The sequence below is a fragment of the Rhinoderma darwinii genome, chromosome 7 (assembly GCF_050947455.1).
Source record: "Rhinoderma darwinii isolate aRhiDar2 chromosome 7, aRhiDar2.hap1, whole genome shotgun sequence".
Lineage (NCBI taxonomy): Eukaryota > Metazoa > Chordata > Amphibia > Anura > Rhinodermatidae > Rhinoderma > Rhinoderma darwinii.
Window position 1 is genome coordinate 38,092,728 of NC_134693.1, and position 24,125 is coordinate 38,116,852.

Consider the following 24,125-nt stretch of genomic DNA (forward strand, 5'->3'; position numbering starts at 1 on the left):
TTTATTTATTTTAATAGCATTTTAATTACATGCAGAAAAGTGGGACTGACAATAAACCATCAATAGCTCACGGTTGCAAAGGGTTTGCTGCATGTTTATGGTGTTTGTCTTTTTACTCTCGTCACCTGTAAAGACCCTAAATCTTTTTCCTCTAGTGGACAAATAATAAAGCGTGGGACAAAGACCTGATGACCTCCGGTCTGTGCTATGAGTGCCGACACGTTTGTCTCTGGAAGGGTGTGACCCAAACTCCATATGGGAGCCTTGGAAACATCTACTCCTTATTCTTAGTCCTTGATGATCTGAAAAAGGAATCTCCATATTTCCTTGGTGCCTCTTCCTAAATTTATGACTTATCTGTTCCCTTGGATGAATGGCAAGAAACCTAGACAGCTGCTTTCTAGGCTATTGTTGGTCAACAATAAAGAAAAAAGCACGGCGCCACATAGTGTAAGTAAATCCAAGGAGTAGCAGTCAGTAAATACAAATGAATGCTCACCACAGGGCAGGAGAATATTCGCGTTGGAATTGCAGTATGGCGTGAGTGCTGCTGCCGAGATCCCAAACGGTGAAGCCCAAAGGACCACCGTAATATAGACAATATATATTGGAAGAAAAAAAGGACCAAGGACGGCGCTGCTACTCAATAAAGGAATTAATCAATGATATTGTTTTATTGCAATCAGGCTACGCGTTTCAATGCCGCATCGGCATCATAAGGCCTGATGAAGATGCCGGTTCGGCATTGAAACACGTAGCCTGATTGCAATAAAACATCAATATCATTGATTAATTCCTTTGAGTAGCAGCACCGTCCTTGGTCCTTTTTTTCTTCCAATATATATTGTTGGTCAACAGACTTTTGGTTGATGGGTTATTAATGAGTTAATTGTCCTTCAGTATTTAAAGGGGTTTTGATGACCTATCCTCAGGACAGGCCTATCTATAGCTGATTGGACTTTTGGGACCCTCGCCGATCAGCTGTTTTGAAGGGGCCGCAGTGTTCGTAGGAGCGCTGCTTCCCCTTCATTTCTTCTTGCTCATTGTGAATCGTCGACACGGATGTAGCGGTGATTCACAGGTATTGCAGCCTTTTCTCCCCTTGAAGTGAATGAGAGAAGAAGGCTGCAATACCTGTAAATTGGCGCTATATCTTTGTTGAAGATTCACAATGAGCAAGAAGAAATGAAGGGGAAGCAACGCTCATATGAGTGAAACGGCTGACCGGCGGGGGTCGAACCTCGACCCATCAGCTATTGATGGCCTATCCCGAGGATAGGCCATAGATTTTTACTGGCTGTAAAATCTCTTTTAATATAGTTCTGATTGCGAATGGGTTATTTTCCCTTTTTTATCCCCCCCCGCCCTTTATGTCGTCCTGGGAATATCTGACCCAAGGGGATACATAATCTCAATGCCATTTGTTTCTGGGAGGGCGAACGATGTGGCAGACATGGCACACAGGTTGTACTTTATTTATAGAGCTAGCATCTGTTTCTCTGCATCTGTTTTTTATTTTTGCTTTAATTTTATGACCGGGGTCAGCACGGACACTCTGACCAGTCTGTGGCTACGCAGACCCAAACATAACAAGCTGCGATGCACTGTGTGTTGTGATATCTTTTTAAGCAGTAACTTTTTCAGCAATTTGTGCTACAGTAGCTCTTGTGTGGGGTCGGACCAGACGGGCTAGCCTTCTATATATTAATGCATGTGTCTTATACCGGTGCACAAAGTCTTGACTAATTTAAGTAATTTTTCTTTTTACTTCATGTTTAAATAAGTAACAATTTGCACTGATTTTTGAACCAGTTTTTCTGGTCTGTTTTAAGGAAATCTTTTGCCTTATACCAACTGGACTTGTTTACAGGGGTAATCCCATTGTGTTACAGAGCCTGAATATCTAAATAAATAGCTTTGTATTCTTTACGGTAATCTACATCTTTCTTGTTGAAATAAATTGTAAAAAAAGTAAGTGTAAATGACAGTCAATAAATAGGGAAATTTTATCAAAACTAGTGCAAAGGAAAATTGTAGTAGTTGCCCATGGAAACCAAGCAAATTACACCTTTTATTTTGCAGAGTTTCTTTGGAAAGTGAAAGCAGAGACCTGATTAGTTGCTTTTATAAGGCTCCCCATTGTGTTTTATTGAGCTATGTTCACATTTTGTTATGTGAACACAATCGGTGCTTATGAGAAATGTAGCCGTTATAGGCTTCCAATCACCGGATAGGGGCCAAAAGAATGTCCTTTCGGCCTTCGTCAGTGAGGTACGCACCGGAATATCTTTCCCTAAACCATCTGACAACACAAAAGAAACGTATACCGCTATATATTATATATCTCAAAAGGGATAAGTATTTTTAAAAATATAAGTGTAGCCTTTTCGGCCTTTCCCCCTCTTCACCACCTCCTGGCTTTCCCTACTCCCGCTCTTATTTACCGCTCAACCACTCCCACCCGAAAATCCTATGCTTCAACTCTATTGTCCACCACGTCCAGTAATACTTACCTGTTGTTGCTTCTAGCGTCGAAATGAAATAATAAGGAATTGGAAAGGAGAGAAATTAGGTTTGGCGCATATCCTAGTTTGGTTGTATTTGGTAAGAGAGCGAAAAGCAGCGGTGTAAAAAGAAAACTCAACTGTGCCACGGACACCACGTCCTCGCCTAATATATAGAACATTGTGGCCAATGGACGTTAGCCACTGTATGGCTATATGTCGGAGGTATACGTCGGGGAAATACTCCAGACCTACCTCTGATTTATAGATGTGATTAGAGCCCTTGATTGGTGCAAAGTACTGTCAAGTTATTCAGAGGGCACGAACTCTTCAAACAACTTGGGCTAATCTAATAGTATACCTGATATAGATTAACTTTCTCATTTATTTACGGTTAAAATGTAGTTTTATTGGAGCAAATTCTGTGTGAAGTTAAGGCCCTTTTACACCGGCTGACACTCGGCTGGTGCAGCGAGCGCGATCAACGAGACATTGTTAATCGGGACTCGCTTGCTCCTGTCAGACGGAGCTATGGATGGGCACGAGTGGTCGTTACTCCGATCACTCATCCCCATACATTTCTTATGTCGGCAGCGGATCTCCCTGTTTACACAGGGAGATGCGCTGCCGACAACGATAATCTTTTACTTTTTTAGAACGATACAACCAGCAGATGATCGAGCATTTGCTCGTTTATCTGCTGATCGCTGCTACACAGGGCAATTATTGACAATGAGCGTTCTATTAACGCTCGTATGCCCGATAATCGTCCAGTGTAAAAACCCCTTTACTAACGCTAGGCGTTTCCCTTCCTGTAATCTGCTGTCCACCCACTGTTGAAAAGCAAAACCTATCCCTAGTTAGAGTACAGAGCAGACTGACTACAGGAAGTGGAGGGCCTGCCAATACAAGTCTATGGAGAGGGGAGGGGGTAGCAGGAGGAGGGAGCAGAGAGAGAGAGAGCGGAGAGACAGATGCTGCCCATAGAAGTCTAAAGAGAGGGGAGGGGAAACAGGATGGGGAAGCAGAGTGAAAAAGACACAGATGTGCTTCAGCTGCTGCTAAGAGTTATGGCTCACTCCAGTGCTGGATTCTCCGCTACACTGCTCATGCTGCTGTATAATCTCCCTTTATTCTACTGCAGCTTCTATATATACACTATAAATTTACAGGCTTTACATATGTATATAATTATACTATCCGTTATACTCCAGAGCTTAGGACCACCAGCCTTATTACCCTTTGTAATGCAGAGATGAGCAAGTCCTGGTGGCAAGTGTCCACGCATGTCACCAAGCGTTCGCTTCTGTAGTGAGTGAACACTCTTGTCGCAACTGGTGAGTTGTTGGATATACAGGAACTTCACCCACCTGCAGTGGAGCATTTTGCTAGGCAGCTGCCTAAACCTATATACTGTATAGAAAACCAAACGCTTACGAGATCACCACTTGAGAATATTAATTAAGGCGTCTGAAGGGCTACATAGTGCAAATGATCTCAAGTTTTAGTTTTTTTTTCTTTAATAGCCCAGGGAACCCTAGAACCCTAAAACACTAAAACTGCTTCAAACCTCATTTGAGGAACCCCTCCTTCATAGGCGTTCCATTAACCTAACAATGATAATGGAGCCGCAGTGTGTCTCCAACGCATTCCTCCCTATTTTCTTTGCAGGAGCACACCTCCCATTGATTGATTTGATTGACAGACTGGTATTCCTACTGAATCAATCAAAGACCTCACCAAGGAAGCGCTCCACTTCACGATGTCATCTCGCTCTCCCTGTTGTCAGAGGGTGGATGTTGCACCACAAAAACAGTAGTGCAAGGTCCCTGTCTAAGGTTCTCTGTTTGCTAAGATAAAGCCTGTTTCATATCATGTTCGAGGGATTGGGGAATTATGCAGTTTCTCTATTCTAGTCGTTTGAAACCTGAGAAACGATTGGCTTTAGTGTGGGGAGCTCATTAACTAGACACTGATTCTTTCCATTTTCAGAAACAGCGGAACATTTTGTGTAATTTTTCTGCATGGCTGGTTCTCTCCATGTTGGTTTCGGGTTAAGTTTCTGCTCGCAGCAGGCTATCGATTCTGGCACAAGTCACACTTCCCCCTGAATTTCCGTAGATCAGTCTGCCTCCGTGGAGGCCACCAGATTGTGTATATCAGTGAATAACTAGACTGGGCTTAGGTTATAGAACGTTTAGCTTTTATCACTGTGAAACAAACATGATGCTTTGTGCATTGTTTCTTTGTTATCTGTGCTGTCGATGGCTTCTCTACAGATGGACGGGAGCACGAGAGACATCCTGTACCAGCCAGATCAAATGTGCTGAGATCAGTGCTACTGTGGACTGCAGTGGCATCTTTTCTGTTTAGCACCACAGAACTTTTGTTTGTTGTTGGTGCTTTTAAATATTTTTTTTTTTTTTATTTCCTCTGTGAACTGATTTTCTTTAGTTTTGTTTGTGTAGGTAAGTGAGGCCGGATTGGATCATATCTAGAATGTGGCCAAACTAGTTGCACATTCTCTTTCCTTTGGCACCAGACACCTCACTACCTGATCCACCTCTTGGCTCTTGCAGATCCCAAATTCCTCCTGTTGCATTTGTTTGATTAATGTGGTCTTTGTGTTTGCAAGGATCATTTTAACCATTTAACGCCTTTCTGATAGTTTTCCACAGGTCAACTATGTTTGTTTCTCAATAGATTTCCCACAAAAAATGAAATTTAGCCTCTAGCTTTTCCTAGTGCTGTTTTTTTTTGTTTGTTTTGTTTTTTATACTATTCTATTCAGCAATTTTTCTATCTTGACTTCCTGAACAGGTCTCCATTTCTTTGCGACAATCACTAATCACAGCATTTTAGTTCCGTGCTCATAATTTATTCATCTTTCCACAACTCTGAATGGTGTCTACATCTACAGTACATTGCTATGCAGTTACAGCCACCCTTCCCACAGCTTACCATTGCTGTTCTGCCTGTGTTAAGGCTACATTCAGACGAGCCTCGGCAACCTCGGACGTAAAAATCTGACCTTTTTCACGTCCGAGGTGCACGCATGCAGGGCGCGTTGTTACGGATCTCCCATAGACCAGACTCTATGGAGGGATGCGTGACACGCAGTAAAATAGGACATGTCCCTTCACGCATACTGTTTAAACAACGGTTTTGTGAATGGCCCCATTGAAATACAGGAGTCTGTGTGACGGACGTGATACACACATCTGAATGAGCCCGAAGTGTCAGTTTTTACTGTAGTTCTGGTACTAACCGGACTCTAGATGAACAGCAGTATAAAGTAACTGGCCAGAAAGTGTGTAACACTCACCATAGTGCATGGAAATGTGGAAGGACAAATTTAAAAAGAAAAATACAATTTCATTACAAGGGGAATAGATTATATTGTTCGTAAGTACGGTAATTCTGCCTCACTGGTCTTTGTGTGACTGAGAAAACTTCTATTCTTGTATCTGTAAATCAGCTAGTAAACAGTTTTCGACTAGTTGCAGCCAATCAGCAGAGCTAGTGTTATGACTCGAAGTTATGCTGGATGTGGGAACATCATTTCATACAGTGCTGTGTTGTGACAACTGTACAGGAGCTCGAAAATAGACATTAATACCAAATACCTTTATTAAATTCCGGGATTGTCTGCTTTGTGTCTTAGTAGAATCTGGTTAGACTGAGCTCACACTGAATCCATTTCACAATGGCCTTATTTGTGCACAACCTTAGGTAGCATTGAATAGGAAAAGGGTGTTTCTACCAAATGGATCCGTTTTGGTTGGCTACAATCTGACTTTCCCTAGAGACACCGGAAGTACTTGTCCAATGTGCCAAATTGGACAAATGGACCTAAGCTCCATGTGTTATCTCTTTCATAACCTGTGATCCGTAGACTTCAGGAGCCAGTTTGAGTTTAAATTTTTTGGTGGCCGGGCAATTGGGTGATAAGAGCTTTTATAGCGATCAATACAAATCAATTCAAACACACCAGCAGCAAATGTTCTATATTCTATATAGGTGTATGGGCTTCTTGGCTTTTGGGATTTGTAAAACCTTGTCCTATGGTAGGTTTGCATCTGTTCCCTTCTTTCAATTACACTTGTGATGTCTCTGTAATTAAAAATTAAATATCTATTTAACGAGATTGTCTGAACTTTTAAGAACCCTGGGGCGGGGTCGTTGAATGCTGAGCGAAAAAGTGCATAAAGGTTGCCAACGCTCTGCGGACTCAATAACTGCAGAGATCCAAACCTCTTCTGGCAGTAACATCCAAACAAAAACAGTGTCCCCTGGGAGCTTCATGGCGTGGGTTTCCATGGCTGAGAAGCTGCATTCAAGCCTAATATCACCAAGCAAAATGCCAAGTGACGGATGGAGTGGTGTAACAGTGGACACGTGTTCTGTGGAGTGATGAATCACGCTTCTCAATATGGCAGTCTGATGGACCAGTCTGGGTTCACCGAATGCCAGAAGGTTACCTGCCTGACTGCATTGTGCCAATTGTAAAGTTTGGTGGAGGAGGGGGTCATGCTATGAGGTTGTTTTTCAGGGGTCGGCCTAGGACCCTTCGTTCCAGTGAAGGGAAATATTAATGTTTTAGCATACCAAGACATTTTGGACAATTGTATGCTTCCTGCTTTGTGGGATCAGTTTGGGGAAGGCCCTTTTCTGTTCCTACATGACTGTGCCCCACTTGAGTGGCTCGCACAGAGCCCTGACCTCAACCCCATCAAACACCTTTGGGAGAAATTAGAACGGAGATTGCGAGCCAGGCCCTAATCTAGCATCAGTGTCTGACCTCAAAAATGCTCTTTTATAATGGAATGGGCAAAAATTCCCACAGATACGCTCCAAAATCTTGAAAAAAAAACAAAACAGTCCTATATGAGAGTAATCTGCTTTTAGGTGTAAAGGTGGAACAACTCCTTATTAATGCCTATGGATTTACATTGGGATGTCATAAAAGCTCTTTTAGGTGTCACAATACTTTTTTGTTCTGTGTGCGTGTAAGTGTGTAATTTTTGCCTTTTTTTTTTTTATTGTTTTCCCCCTGGGCAATAACTACGCCACCGAGCTGTTTAATCAATAGTGACTGTCACATGATATCGTTATTCAATGACCGATGGAGTCAGGGACGTTTTGACCTCAGGACATTACGTCACGCTATGGGTGAAATGTGACTGCGGCCTAGTCCTAACTCAGAGTATTGGGATACCAACCCTGGCAACAGACAAAGAATTCTAACAAGAAGTATATTAGGATTTTTTTTCCCCAAAAAAATTGTCTTGTTTTTGTTTCAATTCCAGTTGTCTGGGATTTAAATGGGTTTAAAAGACAAGTGGTGTGGTTGATTATGGATGATATTGGTAGCATGATCTCACTAGTAAATGGTGTTACTTGGTTCTCAGGCTTTCTTATATAAACAGAATCTGCGGGAAAACTTGGGCTGATGTTGATGATGACTCTTTTTGTACTGTATATTCCTCGACGGCATTGCTATAGAAATACAACCGTGCTCAGATTAGAACAAACCTGAACACCTGCTACATGAGTAGGAAACCGATCATTCCTAGAAAGTAAACCTAGGCCTGGGTGTTGTCTTGCTGTTGCTTTAGGTTGTTCTGCTATGATTGGCAGGAATGTGTATATACATTAGAGTTTTGTTAGTGATTTCCTGTATATTTGCCGTTTTTCAGCTGTTTCTTTATACCTGCAGCGAGACACAAACTTCACACTTCATTGTGGTTTGTGTGTCTTCCACAGGAGGTGTTGAATAAGTAACGTCTTTTGCTGGCAGGCAGACTAGGTTTGTCTGGTATACATTCAACACTGCCAAAATGGTGCCTGGCAAAGTGTGCCAGTCTTTTCTTTCAAAGATTTGAGCTATTGTCCATCTGCACATTTCATAAACAAATGTCTTTTTATGTCTGAGCTGACACCGTTCTGGGTCACTGGTCCATTTAAAGACTAACCCCATTGTTGGGTGTTTAGAACCTGGCCAATGAATTTGGGCAAATAAAGTATTATAAGTGGATTTTTTTTTCAAAGCAAAATGGAGCTAGTTTATCAATCAGTGACAGAAAAATACAATTATAAATCGTAAAGCAGAGTTTGCGAAAGGTGCATTGTGCTACTTGCGTGTGACCTCAGTGTTTCACTATGGTAGAAAAAGTTGCTTAACCAAACAAAAAACTTTGACGTGGTTGGACTTTTTGCAGTCCTCACAAATCACCCCTGCAGATTTCTGTCTTATAGGGAAACATTAGAGAGAATAAACACTAGGTTAGTAAACATTAGTCCGTAATACTGCGATTTTACCGTGATTTGTAGGGGGATTTGTCAAGACTTACAGCTTTATTTGATTTACAGCACCCATGCCAGGTTGTGACAGATCGATTAAGTTATGCGCAATATCTTTGTCATGTCGCTTCCTTTATTATGTCGTACAAATGTCGCTATTGATACCTCATTTGAATTTCGTTTCAATTCAGTTTATTTGACTTTTTTGTTATCAGTTTATAATAGAGGTTTTTGTTTTGTTATTTAGAAGTATTTGTAATTTACCATTTACCTTTTATTTCTTTTTTTTTTTCTTGCACACATTAAGAGACGACTAGATTAGTAATCATGAGACGGGTTGTACTGCAATCGATGCAGCTTCCTGCAGTGATATTTTAAGGGAACCTTTTACTAGAGTTTAGGGCACTAAACCACCAGCATGTCGTTACATTGCTGGGGTATTTCATTCTAAACGTGCCCCTCTCAAAACTGTGTGTTTTATAATTTTGTCTACATAGAAGATCTAATACAGCGTGCACTATATGTAAATTACCAGAGAAGAGTCCGGAGAAGAGTCCAGGTGTACCGGCTTCATCTGAGCATGTACAGGATCCTGTTTGACTCCTAAGGACTCTTCTCTGGTAATTTTACATTTGGCGTCTCTTATAACTTTTTATACAAAATACTAAAACGGGCAGTTTTAAGAGTGTCATGTTTATAAAACTATTTCCCAGCAGTATAACGACCTGTTGTTGCTTTAGTCCTAATATGTAGTGACAGATTGCCTTTAAAGTGTAACTAAATGTCTGACAAACTATTGACGTCATAGTGACATGTCAGAAGTTTTGATTTGTGGGGACGGAGACCCCAACCAATCGATATAACGAAGAGACAGAAGCGCTCGTGTTAGCGCTCAGCCGCTTCTCTGTTCGGCTTTTTCCGCAAGTCAATGTAGCGGAGTACGGGCTCAATAGAAAATCTATGGGCCCGTACTCCGATACATCGGCTTTCCGGAAAAAGCCAAACAGAAACAAAGCGGCTGAGCGATCTGCGGCTTCGTTTCAGCGATTGGTGGGGGTCTCGGTGCTCGGACCCCCACCGATCAAAACTTCTGACATTTCAGAAGTTTGTCAAACGTTTAGTTACACTTTAACATATGTCATCTAAGAAGGTTATAGAGACCAGATTGACATGTTCAACTAAAATCTAGGTAATCGGCAGATTCTTAAAATACACACTTTCCTGCTTGAACCTCCTGTTTCTATATTGTAGTAAAGTCCATGCCTGTGTTTGATCTCCAAACCGTTGTTTCCCTCACGTGTCATGTCAGAGTTGTTTACTTCCTTCTACGTCTCAGTCCACCTATAGTATGTGCCCCCCACCATCATGCCCACACAAGTCCCTTTAAATGGATAAGTTTGTTGTTGTAACAATAGGGTTAGCAGGATATTACATATCTGTTTCTTCCTGATAGAAAGTCGTTTATTAAAGATTGAAATAAACCTGTCCTGCCCGCTTGTATTACTTCCAGCCTCGGGAGTATTTTATGAAGTTATTTGCGTTTTATAAATCCCTTTTGCTACATTCTCTGAGTTTTTATGTTGCAGTTTCTGTGCGGATTGTGGCCAAACTTGGTTTCGTATCTTGATTTGGCTGCTCCCAGATCCTGTGTCAAGTGTCACCAGTGTCAAAATATTAACCACATGGAATGTGTCCTGTAATACATTCATCGCATGTTCACCTTCCATTTCTGGGGAAGTTACTGCTAAGGAACAGATCTGTTGTTACCTCTGCAAAGTAGCTTTAAGGCGGATATAACAATTTTCTTTTTTTTATTTTTATTTTTTTTCGTACCACATGCATTATACAGATGTAAACCCCCCCCCCTCCGCCACCCATTGTGTCTGACATGTTTGGTATTTTTCATATGCCCGCTGCAGAAAGACATCAAAGTTTGTGGCTCCCTCTATGCTTTTAAGTCTCTTATGTTAGTTTACACCAAAGTAACTTGTCATGAAGTCCCATTTAAGTAAACCATGAGTACAACGTCCTATCAAAACTGAATGTGAATAAAAGAACACGTCAATACAATAACATGTCACGTATTCGCTTTACGTTTAACACGTATCACGTATGCCGGGAATATCTCCCAACATATGTGCCGAATGCGTATCCCGGATTGCAACTACGTACTGTACAGGTGCATACCATATCCATCCACCAGTGTGTGTGTGTGTGTGTGTGTGTATATGCAGAGATATATATATATATATATATATATATATATATATATATATATAATAAATTTATTTTATTTTTTTAACTGTACATAGTCTAGTTAAAAATATTGCTGCCGTTTTGTGCATACAGCGCCTACACAGACCTATGTGTCTCCATGGTTACAGACCTCAAACCAACCATGTGCTGTCTCCTTTTTTCTCTGTCAATTTTTCTTGCTAGCTTACTGAAAAGACCTGAGTGCATACAGCTGGCACGTGAAGGTTGTAGTCACCCTATTGCACTTCAAGTCGCTGGTCTTGCAGGGAACCGGCATGGATTCTTGGCACACGCACTGGGTAGGGCATCTGTTAGTCACTGGGCTGCGCAGATGTCCAAGGCCCAACAGTAACATAAGAACATATCAGCCTTTGCCTTGTATTTTATGTTTTTGTAGTATTAAAATATATTTTTTTAATTATTTATTTTATTACACTTTTGCAATATTTTAAACACCATTCACAGCAGAATACAGATAGTATGCGCCGTACACAAAACGTTCTTCTTTAAATCAGACAGTTGCCTTTAAAAACCTATGTTAATCTATACATTTGGCTGACTTGGTTAATGAATCATTTCTGCCTTTTATTTTTCAGAGAATCAAGATAACTTACACCATGTTGTACACGAGCGTCTGGGAGAGCTGCTGCGTGTGCTGAAAGGGGTGATCAGCAAACACCAAACACTTAATTCTGTGGATATTCTAGGCGCAGCTGGAACGGTGATCGCCAAGGTGAAAGGTGAGCAACGGGATATTGTGCCAGTGTTCTGCCGTAACCAATGCATTACTATGATAATAACTCTTCATTACACAGAGTACAGCCCAGAAAAGGGATTTATGACTTGAATGGTCACAAATTTGTATCAACAGATATGGTTTTACATCCTGCCTTCTAGTACATACAGGTCTTCAGTTGGGAGAAGAGTGACTCTGATCTCTCATAAGTGCCTGTTGTGCAAAGTGGTTGTATGAGATTAGGAACAGCGCCGCCCTAGTCCGTGATCTGGTATTGCAATTCAGGCCGAGTCACTTAAATGGAATGGAGCTGCAATAATACCAGGCACAGACCATAGACAAGAGTGGCGCTAGTTCTCTTTAAAGGGAATGTGTTGCCAGCAAAACATGTTTTTTTTTTTAGTTAAACAATTAGTGTGTAGGTGATGAAACATTGTTCTAATTTTTTTTTTTTTTTTTTTTTTTTTTTTTTCCACGAGTCAGGAAATATTATAAATTGGATTCAATTTATAATATTTCCCAGCACTGGTCACTAGATGGAGCCATTCCCAAAATTGCAGCATTGCATGTGGTAAAGCAACCACATTGCTTTATGCTGCAAAATTGGGTAAAAATCCCTCGCTCTAGTGAGCTCTCAGAATCCCCCCCTCCTTTATCCTGGCTAGTGCCGGGAGAAACGAAGGGTTTGAACGGTCTAACCTCCTACACTGTGTGTCGCCATTTTTTGAGCTAACACACAGTGTAGAAGGTTTACATACAGTAGTAAACACACACTGAAACACGAACATACATAGAAATAACTTACCTGCTCCAGTCGCCGCCGCTCCCTCCGGTCCATCCGCTCCGTCTGCTGCCGCTGCTCCATGTGCACAAGTCCGGAAGCCGCGACCGGAAGTAGTAATCTTTACTGTCCAGCCGCGACTTTCGGTCCACAGGAAAATGGCGCCGGACGGCGCGCATTTCAAATTGAACTGTGTGGGAGCGGCGCATGCGCCGTTCCCACACAGCGGCGTACACGATAGTGGATGGAACGGGCCCCGTTCGCAGTCCCTATGGGACTGGAGCTGCCGTATTCCATGTCTGTATGTGTCGTTAATCGACACATACAGAAATGGAAAAAAAAATGGCAGCCCCCATAGGGAAGAAAAAGTGTAAAAATAAAAAAAAGTAACACACAAATGAATCCAAACGGTTTTAATAAAGCACTAACATCTTTAACATTTTTGGGGTGACACTGTTCCTTTAAGTTCTTTATCCGTTTTGTAGCCTCTAGGAGCCAATGTTGTAGTGGTCCAGCTAGGGTTGGCGGTGTACAGGTGTGTTAGTTATACTGAAACACGTCATAACAGAGAAACCGCTCACCTGTTCTCTGACAATGATTTATGCCAGATCCATATTCTTTCTTAGCGCCTAAAGTCTTACCAATGAATTGTTATTAATACTGTAATATTGGACAGATCACGAATATGAGAAACCACTAAAAAAACACCTTAAAAGTCAATCAAAAGTATCTGATTCCTTGGAAGCCTGCTCTAAAGTACCGCACTGCAAATTTACCCTAACCATTATCTAATACAAATGCCCTTCCAGTTAAAAGCAGTGACTTCTACTGTCCATTTAAAAACTATATGACCCATATCTTTTCTGCATGGTATTCGTTACGTGTAAACTTTTCTTCTTCTTTCACTTCCTGAGCGTGATTCACTATTAGGAACTAGGTCCTAAGTGCAGAAAATAATCCCTCTTGGCATTGATCTAACCTCCAGCTGGTTCACCAGAGTAGACAAATATTATATCCTATGATCTTCATTCCAGACGGGACATGTTTTACATAGTTATGACCTAGATGGCGCAGTGCACGGTGTCATCCATTTATCTTACATGTAGAGATTGAAGCCACATTGCTGAAAGTCCATCAATCACAGAACCATTAGTTCGGAATACAACTGAGATGTTTTGTACTTTTTGAGTTGGCGCTTGTAGTACAACTTGTTTGATATAACATTGATAAAGAGCTGTCATGACTAGTAGATTCCATATAGTAAAGTGTATACAGTTAGTGGGAAGTGTTTTTGTACTATATTAATATATCTACCGTTGGTTACCTTTTCAAGTAAAGCAGAACTTTAGAGCGCTGCAAGTTTACACTGTTAATAGTTATTATAAAATAAAATAGATCCTAACTTCAAGTCGATGCTCATCACCATTGCTGTAGAGAGCGGTGCGGGCATGTCCTACGCATCGAGCCCTTAGTACTTGGTTCTAAAGGGAGAAGTTTTAACTACATACAGATAACACATTGCGCAGAGAATTTTTTCCACCTGGAATTTTATTTTGCGCAGTCCGGTCTATTATACTCCCCTCCCCTCCCATGGAGGTGATAAGTAAAGGTGCTTTCCTGTTCCTGATGTTCGTAATAGGCATTTTGTGGAATTGTATGGTAGTCCTAGAACGTTTTTAGGGAAATTTTTATGGTGGGATTACCTTTTTAAAGGCCTCTTAGGGCATTTGGACGTCATATGAGCCAAAGCATAGAGCCGTTGCAAAAAGTGATTCCCACTCTGGCAAACTTAACGTGCTCATGTGTTACATTCAAATAGGGGCCCTTAAAGAGGACCTGTCACTAGGTTATGTAAGTTGAGCTTGTTTACTGACCTGATTAGCGCGGTCTCCCTGATTCCGTCACTGTTTTATTTTCCTGAAAACTGTTTTAGAGATATGGCGCACTGTTGTGATCGCTCCCTATATGGTCATTTGCTGTAGTTAGCCAATGGGGTGGAGGTAGCTTCCATGCCCCTGATTCTGACTAATCAGTGTGAGGCAGCTTGAGGGTAGTTTACGCCCTGTTGGCTAACTACAGCAAATTAGCATATAGGCAGCCAGGAAAAAAAAAGTTACATTTCTATGACCTAGTGACCGGTTCTCTTTAATAATCGTGTTGCAGGGAAAACGAGCCTCAAACCTGAGCATGCCCAAGCCATAACAGTAGATAGCCGGGTTTAAAGAAATTGGATCCTCAGGGGTGGCTTCCAGCTAAGAAGGGATGTTCCAGCTGGGCCAATCCCTTTAAAGGAAAACTCCAGTAAAAGACTATTTCCCATTGTAATTGTTCATCATGGATAAAGTCTTAAAATGAAGCAGGGGCCCAAATATGTCAGACTAGTTCTTATTACAAGTGATACAACTGCTGGGTGACCACTCTACATCTTCTATGCTGTTTTGTGTAGGTCCAGCATAGTCCTCTAGAGGCATTCATGTGTGTGTTTTTTGTTTTTTTTTCCTATATATTTAAAATGACTAGGGGTGCTGTCCGCGTAGCTCTTAATGGACTGTTCCTTTCTATTTTTATATATTTGCTTCTTGTTTTACAAGGTGAAATTGGCTTCCACAGCAGAGAGGTGTCTGTGTGCATTAAGCCAAACAACTGATTCTACGCCTTCCACTACATAACCCCTGAAGCATGTCCTCCTTTGTTGCTATAAAAATGACGTCCACACAAAACAAATCCACTACTATTAGTAGGAAATGACAATACACAGAGCGCAACAAACCTTTTCATATTGTGCAATGGGGCCCTGGTCATTGTTGTGTACGACCATTGTGTGCAGCCAGGATGTCCTGGGGAAAAGTGCGTGCGTGTTTTAAAGTATTGGGCACCGCCGTTGTACATGTAGGAAGAAAGGGCAGCATTGTATACATTATTACATATCTTTAAAGGGAGGCAAGTGCCCCTTTAATTGGGCAGGATTGCATACAGATTTTTTTAGTTTGGATTCTTCCATTAGCTCTGATTCCAACTGCAAATGTTTTCCCCAGCACTCAACAGTTCAAAGGCCTAACACAACAGTGACGACACAGCCTTCCTGACACAGGAAAAGTATTCACTGCAGATAAATTCTTGGTTTCAGAGGATCACAGTGTAACAATCTCTATTCTCTCCAGCTTTCTTCGGGGAGGCTGCTGACGTGACCACACTCTTTTAATTATTCGGCTTGATTGTACCCGTTTTTTTGTGTGATTTTGGTTGGTTGCACTTTTCACTTTTTTTAACGTTGAAGTAAAAATATATTTATTTTATTTGAATGTTGGACTTTTTTTTTGGCCAAGCTGGATACACATTGAGGTGTGTCTGACCACTGGGAAGGCTTGACAGGATGGTTTCTAGGTAAGACCCCTTGGTTTTTAACTTTCTTGCAGTTGTTTTGTGGTAACGTTTACGTCTCCTTCTTGGTATGATGTTTCTTTTTGGCTCATTAATTTTATGTATTTGGGTTTGGTAATACTTATTTTGGACACTGGTTCAATAGAAACTAGTGTGTTGGTGCATAGATCCTTTAACCTGCAATGTTTTCCAGGCTTAGATCATGCTTTCGAGATTGCAGGCATAATGCAATCCACATTCTTCACTTGTGACTACATCCTTTTTACAAAAGGCTCCGTGGGAACACGGGAGGACATTCCTTTTTTTTTTTCTTTTTAACCTGAATGGACAGCTCTATTGCAATGCAGAGTATAAACTAGAAAATAATGTCTTCGTGGGCCATGTCTGGCAAAGATGTTCGGTCTTTGTTTAGTCAAGTGTTACATTTTTGTATGTTGCGTTTTTGAAGATGGGAAATTTATACACCAAACACACCCTGTTTAGTCGCACCCCTTATGCACATGGCACGTTTCTAGTACAGTCCTCACTAGTAAATGTTTTGTGAAATATCTGCTCAGACTGGGAAATAAAATTTTTGGATCAATCTTGAGTTTAGAGTTAATGAGTTCTATTTTATTATTCACTTTAGGCTTGTATATTGGGTTACTTCATTATTTCACTGATGATAAACCTGGGCAATGAAAAAGGTGAGGCCGGAGATGTTTTTTATCCGTAGCCTTGTGGACATGTTATCATTGAATTTGCATTCAACATATTATATTACCATTTTGAGCCTGCTAGGAACTCTCTTTTTATATGTGTAAATCTAGCATGACTTTTTTTATTTTCTGTTCCATTTATTTTAATCCTCATGTTAATCTGATCTTGAAATCTAAATGTGTTCCGAAATGTGATTTTAGATCTCTGCCGAACATCAGGTCTATCTCTGTTGGATCTGGATAGAGGCATAAGAGGTTTGTTTTTTTCCGAAGTATACTGTAAAGTTGTACACAAATTTGGTTTATCATCTTCATAGCTTGTCATTCATTGTGAAATGTCAGACTGTCTATAAATGAGACAATTGCCTGTCCTGAAACCTCTCGAAACCAACCCTTAATGAGAAGGGGAGGCCTAGCAATATCAGAAAGAGATTCCCTAACATTGAAATGTTTTGTGTTTTTTGGGATATCAATAATTTCTGATTGTCAGAGGTCCCTGATATCTCCATTGACACTGTACACTGATCAGCCTGCTCGTATTGGTCTTACGTCTCACGTAATGTATAGCCGCATGGTATGATTTAGTTTGCTTGACGGGAATTGGGATCATTCATAGAGAGCAGAAAATGCTTCTTTGGCACGAATGATCCTATTTGGAATTTGTATCACACAGATCTGAAATACGGTGTTAATGCATTTCAATGGGGCCATGCATGCCACCCAAAAAAAAAATACAGCGTTCTAATTTTTTGGTTTTTTTATGCATATTCCACAGACATAAAAAATAGTAGCACTCTCCAATGGATGACTTTTTATATCCCATATGTTTTCAGTTCTTCTAGGGAAAACTCAGGTGGCGATACAAAACCTCACACGAAATCTGGGTTTTAATATGGTGCACAATAAGGTTCTGTATAGCACATTTATGGGCCGAAATGCACATGGTCATGTGTAAGAAGTCTAAGGCTGGGTTCACACCCTATGAAAATCTGCAGTAAATCTGCATGTATTGAAGAGGTTATCTCACCTCATACAACCACTTTCGAATGGGAGCCGCCAAGTTGCTTCAGGGGAATTCTAGTATTACATGGCGGCCATTTAGATTTCTTTTTTTTCTGAAAGATTTTTGGGCAGATATGTCCAAAAATCTGTGTATTGCTGAGCAATTCTTACTGTCGGAAAGAATAACTATCTGCGCCTAAAAGGCTCAATTCGGCACTGTCCATCAGCCTAGGCTTATTACACGTGGGTTCTAAGGCCATGTGAGCAGAATCCACACCACAAATCTGCAACATATATGCCAGCTATTGGATTGTCCAGTTCTCTCATGTCATCCATTCAACAGAGAAGTCAAACATTGGAACTTTTTGGGTCTTTTTGCTTGTTTTTTTTGTTGTTTTTTTTACTTCCCTAACAAATCTAGTTCCTCTTTTGCCGTGTCTTCATAAATATTTCTGAACGGAAGCGTCCTGAAAGACCTATTGTATGATACTTGAGCAGAACTTGTCTGCAGCGACTCCATTTCCTGCTGGAAGCCACATTATTGGAGAAGTATGCACAGGGCTGAAGGCTTCGTGGGAATGAATGAAAAGCTGTTTTAACACTCTACTGTTTTCTTTACGGTTATGGGCAGAAGTGAAAAAGAATGGAGCTGAATGATTACTGACTTTTTTTTTTTTTCAATTATTTTTTTCTCTCATTTCTATGCACCTACTAAAATAGAGTTGAATAACTCAAAATCCTTTTAACCTATTCAGTACTGAATGCCTAACCTCATGGGGGAAAGGTTGGCCATTCACAACATGATTTTATCTTTTACCTCGTAACATTAGACTATTTATATTTTATAAATGTTAATGATTGTGACACTACAGCATATACAACTGATTTTGTCAAAATTTAAGAAGTTTGTATATCTAAATGGTTTCCAGAAGCGGTAGCTTGATGCGTGTTTTCGGTGAACGCTTTTTTTTTAATTTTATTTGTTCATATTGAAGAGATCTCTTCTATTCATAGTACAAACGTTTGAAAACTGACCAAAAAATAAAACTAAAACAAAAAAAGTCATGCAAATTGCATAAAAATATTGCAAAAATTACGTTTACTGATCTCCAATTCATCTTAAATTTAGCAAAATGACTGCATTTGGACATTTAAGCTGGAGATGCAATATAATTTTCATATAACTCCATGATATTCAGCACTGGCACCGAATGATCATGTGAGAGAGTAGTACATTTGACCATCTTAGAAATTGCTTTATTTTAATCTAAAGGGCCAGTAGGGGCATAGCTGGTGGGGCCTATGTCCAGTGCCAGGTGGTATGAGGGGGGTCATACTACATTTAACCTTTAGTGTATCTATAGTTTTAACTCCGTTCACTTCCACCCCTGTCCAGTCTTCCTCCTGTTTAGTCATTTCAGTGAGCTATGTGTTGGTGTCTGGATCCACCCATCTTATTCAGGATTTACAATGTGAAAATATATTAGAATAAAAAAATTCATCAAACCATTTAATCTTCGCATCTTCTCTGCTAGAAAAGTCCGTAAAACAGGGGTTTAATAATTACATAACATTGTTTGCATTAGTACCAGATTTTATTATTTTTCTTGCATTTTGCAAAAATGATACAATATACAATTTTATTAACTCAACCTAAAAAAAGTTCAGTCTAACAATAGCCGTCACACATGTATGTCTGTGCTTGGAACCATTAAACTTTCATGTGTGTTCAGGATTCTAGAACGAGGCTCAAATATCAATATTTCACAATGATTTATGTAGAACAGTTATATTCATCACTTTACTTGGACAGTCCATACATGGTCCAGTGTGTGGCCAGTTGCTAAGTTCTTATAATGAGCATCGACAAAGATTTCTCATCGTTTCTTCCATCATTTTTTGGTAAATATTTTCCATCAGTTTAAAAAATATTGAAATGTGACTTTTTTGTTTTCTGATACAAAAATGGAAGAGCTGGACACCCGCTGTGTCAGGGATGACATTGTCACAACAGGGGTGGAAATATGGTGAGATGGCTCACTGACCACATAGGTGTTTGAGACCTCTGATCATGCGTGATCAGCTGTAGAATACATTCACTTACAATCTAAGCTTCCTATCTAAAGTGTGTGGGTCAGTTTCATAGGAAATAAATCTACAGAATTTTTTTGGGGAATATGGCAAGAAATAAGTATCCTGAGGGAGGCAGTGTAAACTTCTGTAGTAGAAGTGACGTGTCCGCTACGATCCTCAATTATGATAATTAGGTAATAACTAAAAATGCTAAATTTTTTAAATTGATTAATTTTACTAATCTAACCGACATTAAAATAATAATTTTCCATATGTATGACCCTTTATGATGGTGAAATATATCAGAGCGCTCATTGGATCTGCAAAATCTAACCATGTATGACCAGTTTTACAACTTGTATAGACTCTTTAACAAGCACGACTTCAAAGGCCACAGACTAAAGTTATGTTTTACAAACTGAAGAGATTTTGTGCTAGAAAAACAACCCTTTTTTCATTGCTACTCCCGCTGTCCTTTAAGAGTATATTTAGGTGCATCTGTCTTGATTGTTCTCCTTACTTTTGAGCACCACCCAGTTAAATGCAGAACATGAATACAATGGTTTTACTAAAACAGATGCGAATACAGGAAAAGGAGGCCGGCTTTGTTTTTATTTCTGAGGGTTTTGTGCAACGAAGGAAGATTCAATCCGTGTCTACGAAATAAGAATGTAACTAGTTCTTTTCACTTCCTTTTGCTTGGATTTATTTTGTCTTCTTTGTTTAACTTTTTGTGTTTTTTGCTATTTTCAAGTCTTATGTCAATGCTACGCTGTGAACATTCAGATGACCTGGTTGGGGCATTGCAGTGTTATGTTCCACTGTTATTTGGAACTTCCTGTAGCCAAGTTGCAACTAAATTTATCAGATATAGGTTAACAGGCGTAATTGATCGATTTGGATGAACTTACAAAGGCTATGATTATACACACTGGGTGCATTTTATGGACTGGCCAAAAATGTCCAATCATAGAAAAGTTTTCCTATTTAAAATTTTTGCAGAGTTTTTATATTCGAAAATCAGATTTTTCTTTCCTTACATGTGCACTCACGCTTGGAGATTTTTATAGCTACCATTGATCTCAATGGGGAGGCAGCCATGCATGCTCTATTATGTTTCGATTAAAATCTGTGCCAGGGCCCATGCTCTTTGGATTTTGGTGGGAGTCCACGCAGGTGGTCAACCACTGTTGGCCTTCTGACAAATCTTATTGACATGTGAGAAGATAGCATAAGGAGGACGTGTCACTTCTACTGACATGTCTCTTGAGTATATCATTGTATTCCTCGTGAAATAACAAGTCTGGTGCATTATTTCTTAGTACTCTGTGCTCTTCCTCTGTTGTTCCTTCTAGAAATCTATGGATAAATTGACAACTGGGTGTTACCAGTAGAGGGTGTGTCCCTGTTCAGACTGATAATGTCCAATCAGTGTTGACAAAGTGACACTGTAGGGACACGCCCCTCTGACGAGGGAAATGGTAACACCCAGTTTTCAATTTTATTCATAAATTTGTGGGAGGAATAACACAGGATCGATACAACGGATAGTTCTTAAAAAAAAAAAAATAAGTTCCAAATTTGTTATTTCATGGGAAATACAACTTATTTATTTTTTACTAGAATAAATTTGTCCGGAGAGGTGACAGGTCCTTTTTAATTGAAAAAATTGTAACTGACCAAGATTGGATAGGAAATGATGTGCATATTTTTTTTTTTTTTTAATGTAATATAACTTATTTTTGTGTATAAAATTTGGTAGTTTTTATTAGTGATTTTTTTTTTTCTTGTCTTCTACGAAACCCCCCTTCATATATGTGTAGTAATTAGACAAACCATTTCACCTCCCTTGCTGTAGGTCTTGATTGGTAAAGATGCCCACGGCTTTTTTTGGCTAGGTTTTTTGAGGACACTTTCGATGACCTGTGGTCACTGACACAATAGCAAGTCCGCTGCCACTTTAAAGAGGAATCTTTAGAGAATATGGTGGGAAGGGTAACGACCTATTGTAACATGGCATGAGTCACTTTTACAGGATTAAAAGCCACACTGAAAGAGTGTCCTTCAAGTGATACAAAGGCTTTATTTTTCTTCTCTAACTTGATTAACAGGCTATTAACTCACGTTGCCAAGGGAATGTATCATATTGCTGTGCCCTACTGACAGAGAGGCAATTACATTTAATTTTACTCTTAAGAGTACATTTGATGTATGGGTATATTGTGTGCATGTACCTTGTGCCAACTCTTCAGAAACTGCTGAAATAAACCGGGTTGATTTAGAGGGTTTTTTTTTTCTTTATACACAATTACCATTGCCTTCTGGTAATCACAAGTTGAGTTATTGCTGCTCTTTGAGTATATTCTTTGGTTGTATTATGGTGGCTGTTGAGGGTTCATGGATAGTCCGTTGTATGATGCACAGCTAACTGGTGGAAGATGGGCTGTAAGCAAAGAGTCCCTTGCAGTCCCTTGGTAAAACGAGCAACTTTCTGAGGAACTTCTGTACAGTGTTAAGATCCTACGCAAGGTATTTGGAGAAGTTGTGACTTACTGTACTTCGAAAACTGCATATTGATTGTCAGAAATTATCAGAAGTTTTTGTATTCTAATTCACACAATTATTCGCAACTGACCCCATTTGCTTTGTGGCCTGCTGCAAGTTAATTCACGAGCCCCAATTGCTCTTTTTGGGAACGGTGTATATTATTTTCACATATATATATATATATATATATATATATATATATATATATATATATATACCATCTATTTGAGTAGAGTACCCCACATCTGGACCAGATTTTTCTGCGACAGGGAGATTGAAAACCGGTCTTCCTGTGTATTGGCTTCTCCTTTGAGAGGACCACCCTCCTAGAATACAATTTTTCACTGTAATTGTAGGTGGCTGTTTAAAAGCGGTTTTATTGTAGTTATATATGCTCTCTTTGTGTTTTGTTATAAATCTGATTTACATTCTATTTTGTTTTTATGTAGCTGTGAACTTCAAAAACATTAATGAAGAGAACAGGAGGGAGCAATTTGGGGACATCTTCACATCCATTGACACTTTAGCCTTCACCTTCGGTAACGTGTAAGTAAAGGAGTGTGGGATCTCACACGCAGATGAAAGGAGCCAAGATAAATTGCTTGTAACATGGTTGTACACTGATGAAGGCTTTGAGGGAACCAGATGACTGGGCAACAACAATAACTCCTGTGACCAGCCACCTGCACACAAAAAAAAAAAAGCTACATAAGCCAAAAATCATAATCGTAAAATACTTGAGACATGACATGTTTTGTTCTGTAGTCTAAAAGGATTAGCATGCTGTGCCATACTAGGAGTGAATTGGATCATAGCTTTTTTTTAAATCCTGTTCTTATAATCGTATCAATTTACAAAAAATAAGAGTAAGTCCCAGCACCATTCGGACATCCTCCGCAATAGACCGCATACTATTTATATATTCAGAACAATATGCAGGAAGTTTCCTCTACTGTTAACTTCGGGCAGCCAGAATTGTTATATTTAACGGTCTACGCAGGGATTTGGAACTCCGTATCAGAAAAACATAGCACCATTCTTTGTAAACCTATCTAAAGGAAGAAGTATACACGATATACAAACTGATGTTAGAGGAGTTTTTTCTTCTGTTTCATACCAGTTTTTATTTTAGTATGTAGATATCTTGAGAGAAGTCATTTTTTCTTAAAATGATTTAAAAAAATAATCACCAGCAAGTCTTGGAGTTTGGAGAGCTGTTAAATTACTAGAAATTCTATTTAGATGCTTAATTTTTAAAAAAAACTTTTGACATGTCATAGTGACATGTCAGAAGTTTTGATCGATGGGGGTCCAAGCACTGTAACTCCCACCAATCACTAAAACAAAGTGGCAGATGCGCTCAGGTGAGTTTTGTGCCGCTTTGTTTCTGATCGACTTTCCTCAGAGCGGTGTATGGGCTCAATAGAAGTCTTCCAGGCTGTACACCACTCATTCAGCTTTCCGAGGAAAGCCGATCAGAAAGGAAGCAGCGCTCACCTGAGCGCTTCTGTCGCTTCGTTTTAGCGATCAGTGGGGGGGGGTCTCCGTGCTAAACTCCCAAGGATCAAATCTTCTGACAAGTCAATATGACATGTCTAAGATTTGAGAAAACTTTTGTTACCCTTTAACTGATATCTGACTTTAGGAAAGATTAGTAACAGTTTGCTCACCATGACCGTTTCTATAGGGGTTGTCGACCCGTCTTTCAAGAAGAATCTGTTTAGCTAACCAGTGCTGGTTGTTCAGGGCATATATTGCTGCATACACAGGCAGGTTCATTATTTGGGAATCTGTGACATCCTGTCATGGTGCCCATATTGGCCTTTTTCAAGCTCATAACAAAG

General features: G+C 39.9%; 1 protein-coding gene across 1 annotated transcript in view; it reads left to right on the forward strand.

Annotated features, from left to right (window-relative positions):
• Positions 1-24,125, forward strand: part of ARHGAP29 (Rho GTPase activating protein 29) — a 102,797-nt gene that overhangs the window by 39,529 nt on the left and 39,143 nt on the right. The window contains 2 exon segments of the mRNA XM_075833184.1: positions 11,660-11,803; positions 22,731-22,827. Coding sequence (XP_075689299.1) covers positions 11,660-11,803; positions 22,731-22,827 — 241 coding nt within the window.